Source organism: Juglans regia, chromosome 1, assembly GCF_001411555.2.
Source record: "Juglans regia cultivar Chandler chromosome 1, Walnut 2.0, whole genome shotgun sequence".
In the NCBI taxonomy this organism is placed as follows: domain Eukaryota; kingdom Viridiplantae; phylum Streptophyta; class Magnoliopsida; order Fagales; family Juglandaceae; genus Juglans; species Juglans regia.
In genome coordinates this window covers 18,036,947-18,045,075 of record NC_049901.1, presented here as the reverse complement: position 1 = coordinate 18,045,075, position 8,129 = coordinate 18,036,947, and the positions used below count along the sequence as shown (strand labels likewise).

At 34.6% G+C, this 8,129-nt stretch overlaps 1 protein-coding gene across 4 annotated transcripts; it reads right to left on the bottom strand.

Moving 5' to 3' along the window:
• Window positions 1-6,054: 6,054 nt before the first annotated feature.
• LOC108987542 (vascular-related unknown protein 1-like) lies at window positions 6,055-7,785 on the bottom strand. 4 transcript variants are annotated; one of them, XM_035682684.1, is made up of 4 exons: window positions 7,387-7,785; window positions 7,176-7,244; window positions 6,862-7,071; window positions 6,055-6,652 (listed from the first exon to the last, which is right to left on the bottom strand). In XM_035682684.1, the coding sequence occupies exons 1-3, from the start codon at window positions 7,693-7,695 to the stop codon at window positions 6,910-6,912; spliced, it is 540 nt and encodes a 179-aa protein (XP_035538577.1). In that variant the 5' UTR covers window positions 7,696-7,785; the 3' UTR covers window positions 6,055-6,652; window positions 6,862-6,909. The 4 variants fall into 4 exon arrangements, with proteins under 4 accessions (XP_035538577.1, XP_018816018.2, XP_018816019.2 ...); XM_018960473.2 differs by having other exon boundaries at window positions 6,932-7,071; XM_018960474.2 differs by having other exon boundaries at window positions 6,055-6,424; window positions 6,932-7,071.
• Window positions 7,786-8,129: the final 344 nt, after the last annotated feature.

Genomic DNA, 8,129 nt, shown 5'->3' with positions numbered 1-8,129 from the left:
TATAGCGATTTTATTTTTTATTTATATATTATAGTGATTTTATTTTTTATTTATATACTATAGCGATTTTATTTGTTATTTATATATAATAGTGATAAATATTTTTTATTTATATATTATAATGATTTTATTTTTTATTTATATATTATAATGATTTTATTTTTTATTTATATATAATAGTGATAAGTATTATAGAATGTTTGTGAATAGTTATGAGTAGAGATTGAAGTGAGTTTGTGGGTCCCATTGAAAGTATTTTAAGTTGTTTGGTATGTGAAGTATTTTCAAAAGTACGAAAATACTTGAAAAGTGTTGAGGATACTCTAGTACCCAAACACATTGCAGAGAATTTGCTTCTCAATGTTGTGCCCACCTCAAAATGTATACAAAGCTAATTGATTAGATGCTGCTATCGATAAAACACATTGCAGAGTTGGGATTGGAGTAGTGGTTCGAGATTGGGAGGGCAAAGTGGTGGCTTCACTCAGATCACAAGAAGGCTTGTTTCTAGATGTTCATTTGGTTGAAGCGTTGGCTGCTCTTAAAGCTGTTATTCTGTGTCAACAGTTGGGTTTAACTCATATAATGCTGTAAGGGGATGCACAGCAAGTTGTGTTGGATCTTAATGGTTCAAACCAAAAGTGGAACTCAGCTGGGATGATTCTCAATGATGTCAAAGCTTTTTTGTTGAAGATGGAGCAATTCAGTTCACTATGTCCTTAGGACTTTGATTATTGTGGCTCATGTATTAGCCAAGGATGCACTGTTGCGTTTGGGTAGTGAAGTATTCTGATGTATTTTATGAATAGTAGTGAAAAAGTATCAGAAACGCTTCAGAACGGAGACACCTAAAATGTGGGTTTATCGGAGACCAATCAATAGGTGACATGTAAGCCTTCCATGCCATGTTAATGTAGGGACGCATATAGGTCATCTTCTTTGTCCTTCCCGATCGTCTCTCTCTCTCTCCTTTGTTCTCCATTTTCTCTCTCTCCTTGATAATTCCTCCCAAACCACTCTCCTTCGACTCTCTCCTTCGATTTCAGAAACTCTTCGATCTTCCTCTCTCTCCTTCGATCTTCCTCTCTCTCTATATACTTCGATTGCGCGACTCTCTCTCTCGACTCTCCCTCTCTCTCCTTTGATCTCTCACGGCAAAAGTACAGATGCGGCATCAGTAACTCCCAAATGGGAAATGTTTGATTCAGGTGTGGGAAGCTTGCACGCCCCAACTCTGATTTGGTTAAGGTTGTCGCAATTTAATTAACCCCCATCAACCACTATTTTGTTTGAGAGCCATTTTCAAGGAGGTTAGCTCATTCATGTCTTTCTTATTGAGGTAATCTCTCCCTTTCTCTCTAACATCCCCCCAGTAACTATATCTTCACTCTAATAAGTAACTTCCCTAATTAAAACAAATAAAAAAAGAAAGACTTTTACCCACCAAATATGCAGAAGAACAGCAAAGAAATTAAAAGAAGATACTCAGCTTGGGACTCGGTGAAGTTACTAAATGTCAATGGGGAGAAATCGGATGACAAAAATAGATTTTTCCAAGGTGGTGTTCTTTCAGAAGAACGGTGCCGACCCAGCACAATTTTCTCAATGCCTGGTTGAAGTAAATGCCTCTCTATCTTCTACAAGGTATCATGGTTCACATTGATTGCGTCAAGTGATTCAAGCAGGCTAGAATAAGATTGAATGGCATGAACAATGTGGTGGGGCAATGGAACATCTGTTCGATTGTAGCCTCTATCCAAGGAGACAATGATTTTGGGCGAGAGCTGCTTTACAGAGCGGAGGACTGAAGGAAGGGATGATGGGTAATTCGAAAAGGAAGCAATTGGCATATTTAACTCAATTGCCTCAGTCTCTGAGACCCGAAGCGGCAGTGGCCAAGAACCGGAGTTCAACGAATCAAGGCTCAAAATTTTGAACTCGAACGCAATATTAATTTCACTGGCAAAATGGTTCAGATTTTCCTGAGTGAAACTGAGCTCGAGTTCATCATGTGTGGATTGGGATGAAAATGCAGTGATTTTAAGACCGGAGAACCGCCATTTCTCAAGGCGAGCTCTTGGGTCACGAAATCTTAGAGATGGAGATGGAGTTTTCGGATGGAGAGAGCCAATGTGACCCAAAGTGAGGGCTTGGTGGCTTCAATGAGAGGTAGTGAGGGTTTTCTCCTTCGGTGCCAGTGAGAGAGCAAAGAGAGCAGAGGTTTTCTTTCAACAGAGAGAGATCGAGAGCAGAGAGAGAGGGGGAGGGGAGAATCAGATCCATTGAGAGAGCAGAGAGAGAGAGGAGGAGGGGGAGGTCATGTGTGCTCGCTTACGTGTCTATTTCCTACTGGTCTTCGATATTCTAACTTTATAAGAGTCTTTGGCGTAAAGTTATTCTCAAAAAGTATTGATAGAATATTGAATAGTAATGAAAAATAAGTGAAAATTAAAAATAAAATAATAAATAATAGTGAGATATTATTAGAATACTTGAGAATGCCTTAGTACCCAAACTATCATTCATTATAAGTTGAATAATATGGCTGATTCATTTTTTTTAAAAAAAATGCATGCCTATTCCCTGTCTGTTGCGGGCATGCACTACTAATAAAGGACGTTGCTTCCTTAATACACAATATAATTTCTTTATATCTACGCCTGATCATCTAATTCTACCCATGATTTCTTTACCATTATTAATAAGGTCAAGTAACTAGCTAGAATTATATTAACAATGAATTCCTATTTTAGAAATGGCTATATATATATATATATGGACGTCACGACTCACATGAACTTGTCTATGATTAATGATCATCATTATATTACGTCGTGTAATGAACTACAAGGTATTCGAGATTAAAAAAAAAAGTATTTTATGGTTGGAATGTGTTTGTAAAATCTAAGAAAAATAATTTTTCTTTTTTTGTTCTTTTTTATCGACAAACGTGTATAGTCTTACGTAAAATATGGAATATATGACATATGAATTAAGATTTATTAAAGCGAGGACGGTGTCTCAAAAGCCGCATATATATATAAATGACGGAAGGCCGCCGGCATGCATGCGTTAATAATGATATTAATTAATCAAATACGGTATCTAATCATACATGCAGTTGAAGAAGCCGCACTTAATTACTTTCTCTATGCACGTATATATAATGCTATATATATATATATATATATATTGTTGATAAGGTACTGATCTCTCTTTAATTTCCCCTTTATTCCATGGAAGTCACTTTCTGATCTCTATTTGGACACCAACTGCTCACTTAAGTTGTCTTTTTCTGGAATGGCATGGTGTGACCGTTCCACCAGCAGCATCTTATAAATCGACTGCAAATATAATGAATTATTATAATTACCCTAATATATTATTATTATTATTATTATTATTATTATTATTATTATTATTTCCTACTAAATTTGGAGACCCCATATCTCTATATATATACACACATTAATATTATTGATGCATGCTTAATTAATTTGCTATATATAATTCTTGCATGTACTTCTTAATTGGTTTATGATGATGATTTGGTAATGAATTATTATATCTTCCTTTTTTTAATATAATTAGTTATTTTATGAAGGAAAAAAATAGTTTTAGCCACGACTTCTAATTATTATTAATTAGGTCAAAACATAATTAATTGTATATTTATAGACACAGTACTCACACACTATTATTATTAATGCATATTATATAGTAGCTAGTATAATTCATTTTTAATTATCCCTGATATATCGATCGATGCATGCATTAATTTTTCTGTGTAGTCCTAATTTTGTGCATCGATCATGCATCATGATCCTCATAATTCAAGTATATTTACGACAAGTCTTTTCATGAAACTGTTGAAGAAGACCACTTAATATATATGCTTGATCATGAAGTCGAGTACGTGCTAGATCTGAGATAAAGCTTTGATCTACCTCTCCAAAAATGTAAATCACATCACCATGATTAGTGGTTGTTAAACATCATGTGATTGGTCACCTAACTGCTTGCAATCCAAATTATCTAAATATTGTTGGATTTTAATCTAATTAATGGTCATCATGAGTCATTTTCAGCTTCTTTCATATCATATTATATATATATATATATATATATATATATATATATATAGTTTCTGATCATGCCGACCTGAAAACCAGCTTGCATATATATGAACTACTCATCATGTATATATCCAAAAGTGAATAGTACTTTGGATTAGATAAAATCTAGTAAGATTACATACATACATGATCATTCACTCGATCGAGAAGGTACATGAAAGGATTAAATGATATTATTGCATGCATGGCCAATGTTCCAGTTCTGGCTTGCCATGTGCTAATTCAAAGACTTTCACTATCATGACAGATTCTGGAAACTGACAGATTCAGAAGGTTGAAATGGTTCTTTTTAGATTAAAAAAGAATTAATAATGCTGTAATTTGTAATCTTTCAGTGGAGCAAACTTTGCATACAAATTAAAGATGCTCTTTCCCTTCCTTTTTTTTTCTTTTGTTTTTCGAGGTCTCTTTCTTTTCGCTGTTGAGTTCCCTCGTCTTTAAGTTAACAAAGATGGTAGATGATATATTGATATCAGGTTCTATCAAGAATGCTTTCTCTTGCAATTTAGGCACAGAAATCACTTTCAGGCAAATAGTGCTCATGTTAGCACCAGATTTATTTGGAACTGATCTGACAATCTAAATCAACAATTAATTAATTCATCAATATTAGTATTACATTTGATAATTGATTGGGATGAAAATAGGAATTTTACAATTTGTTTTAAATGGTAGTGCTGGTAATTAATCATCGTTACAAGAAAAATGAGTATTTGTAACTGCATCAGAAAAATTATTTGTGATCAAAACAGACTCATTTTTATAGAAAATAATCATTTTTATAGGAAATAACTGGTCACATGCAACTGAACAGTTCTCTTATAGTGGGCAGCTTCAATCTAGCAGCTCCCAGCTTGAGAATCCGGACATGGGGGTATCACTTTCATATCAGACAGCTATTTTATGTTCTGAGCAATTCGTGCGTGCATGCCTGCAGCAATGAGCCTGCTCGAGACCCAAGACCAGTTCCATTTGTATTATAAATATATAGTATCGAACCGCGTACGCTTTAGCTAAATTTATTTTCTTATACAATTAGAATATGATTATTATTCTTATATGGAAAGAATCATAGGATCTAGAAGAATGTGATGGAAAATAGAGTCAACCAGAGGAAATTTCTTGGCAAAACTCTGGTACTTGACAACTGATCTGTGTGCTTTTCTGTGCTCACTAGCCTTTAATGCTAGTGCACATGGAGGGGTCATTTTTCTCAAGGTTTTTTAAATGAATGGCCTGCAAGAGTTTGGAGATGAATTAATATTTAAACCTATCAATCTACTTTTCATTTTACTATAGTTTTTTCTCATAGTTTTTATATTGTTTTCTTAGAGGGTATAACCCACAAAGGAACTTACATCCTTCCTGATTCTGTTGGGATTCTCATACCAACTTGAATAATGAATCAAATGATAAACAATTTATGCCTCCATTAACATGTTATTTAGAATAAAACCTACTGTGTTTTCTGTGGTGGGGTCAATTGGTGAGGAGGAGATTATATATATATAAGGGGAATAAAAATCATGAAAACAATATTTTTTTTTTTTAATAATACTACGTATAATCATAGAGTGCGTAAATTTAATCTCTTGTATTGTAGGCAGAATTAATATATAGTACTTATATATTCTTCAGAGCTTTATAATAATATTGAGGCAGCATTAATATTAACCCTACTTTCAAGCACTACATCATGATCTCCTACTAATATATGCCAATATTTCCATCACAATTTTGGTTGCTCAAGGTTATCATTGGAGGCAGCTAATTTAAAGAACAATATTGCCTTCTAAGTAATTAGCTTTTATTTTATTTTCTTCATCATGAAATGAGTGATAATTTGCATTTCCTATACAAATTCCAAAAAAGAAAAAAAAAAAAAAAACTCTTTGTAAAAGAGGATCAGAACTAAAAACTCAGAATCCAATCTAGACTCTCATAAATACAATCATGCATCCAATCAACTTAATTGATCAACTTAATCCAGACTTATCATCATGATAAGACAACATTGTTTAATCCTAACCAAAGGAAGACCAGATTAATTTATCCGATAAAATATTTCCCTTAATCTTACACGTACGTAGTGCCTTTAGCATGAACTTTCAAGTTTCTGCACGACGCTGATCTAGATTGCTCTGCCAATTGCTCTAGATACCTATACCGATTTCAATCAATAAGGGATGGGAACCAGCTTAATGTTGCACCCTCAACATTGGATCGAGGACGTTCCAAGATCAACGCCAATAAGAGCTCTATCATTCTTGAAAATGTCTCATCAGTCCCTGATTTCTCGCAAACATATAAATATTCTCTGTCGATATTCAAGTTTCCGTGAATTACCAAATAGCTGAATAATTTTTAAGATGTAGATCAAGCCACCAGTAAAAGATAACAATAAATAAATAAATGCTTTCTATTGTCTCAGTGCGTTTCCTGTTATTAATCTGCTCAGGTAATATTGCTTCGTTATCTATCCTGGAAATTAACGCCTGATCTTTACCTAAGTACTGCTGCAAAAAAGATGAAAACCACTTGCTTTCAGATGCAATATTGCCTCAGTTTCTTGTCTATGATATGAATATACACAGCACAGAGGTCATGGAAGAGATCAGAGAGAGAGAGAGAGATCAGATGAGTTTAGAAAAGCATGGTGCTAACGATATATAACACATGATGTCGACAAGAAGTAATTTCTTTGAACATTAAGATCATGTCTTACAAGGAAGATGGGAGGGAGACTGAGAGAGGCAGATATTATCGTGGAAAATTAACCAAAATAGTTCACTAACTTGGACAAAGGAACCAAGCACAGTCCCCTCTTCCTTAAATCTGTGTAGTCATGATTATTCTTTCCACCAAAGTTCATGATTTCCCTTCTTTCATCATCTGCCTGCAGTTCTGGATAATGATATAAATTATCTGCCTTGCTCTATAAAATCATCAGAACCAAAATAATTTATCAGGTTCTAATACCAAGCCAATCATATATCCTGGGAGTTTTTTCAATTTGAAAATAAAAATTAAAAAAATTACCAAGGAACTAATAATATGATGATCATGTGCCTTTCTTGGATTCATATCACCTGGTTCCAAATCACCAACCTACTCACAAAAATGGGTGAAGAAAAGATTCGCTAAACAAAAGAGATCTAAAATGACAAAAAAAAAAAAAAAAACGAAAGAAAGTTACAGAAAATTACAACATAAGAGGAAGGAAACAAGTTAGAAAGACGGTTCATTTGACCTTGGGACTACTAACTGGGGAGCTAGCAGTATCCTCCAAAGAATCGTCAAGAGAAATTATTTTGGTTCTTGTTTTCTTGAAGCTCAATCTCTTGGGAATCTTCAGATTGCTATTGGGATTTTTCCATGCAGCAGAAGAAGCAGCATCAGAGACCCCAGAAGAGGTATGAAAACTAGAATTAGAGGAACTGTGTCCTTCATAACTTGAGAAATCTTCAAAGTATGCAGTCCAACCACTCTCTTCAGGGCTGTTTGTGGTTCCTTTTGAAGCAACAGCTTTGTTAATACATGAACTCAAAGAGTTTTCCATCAATCTAGCGTGAAGAAAATAAAGAATAGAGACGAGACTTCTGTTTTGCAAGCGGCTGAGATCGAGGGCTCCTGTAAAGGAGGATTTATATCAGAGAAATATTATTAAAGAAGGTAGGGGGATGAAAAAGGGAACCCCATATTGTGGAATCTCTGGGTGGGCCAGGTGAGTTGGGGAAGTTAATCAGCAGTTGGAACAAAAACCAAGGCGGGGAGGGAAAGACAGAGAACGTGCAAGAAAAAACAAATGATAGAAGGAGAGAGGGGTTGACCTTCGTGGTTCAGAGGGGATTTTCACACAGCATTAGCAGCTATTTTCTTTGGTAGGACTTACCTCTCAAACATATCAATAAATCAGTCAATAAGAAACGCAAAACCAGCTTGAATTGTGTCAGCAAGACTGACGGACTCAAATGATTCAATTTTAGGTCCACA

Coding starts and splice junctions, on each gene's coding strand:
- LOC108987542 (XM_035682684.1), bottom strand. CDS start 7,695: ATGGAAAACTCTTTGAGTTCATGTATTAACAAAGCTGTTGCTTCAAAA. Junction 7,245..7,386: donor CCCCAGTTAGTAGTCCCAAG/GTCAAATGAACC, acceptor TTTTGTGAGTAG/GTTGGTGATTTGGAACCAGG. Junction 7,072..7,175: donor ATCATATTATTAGTTCCTTG/GTAATTTTTTTA, acceptor ATGATTTTATAG/AGCAAGGCAGATAATTTATA.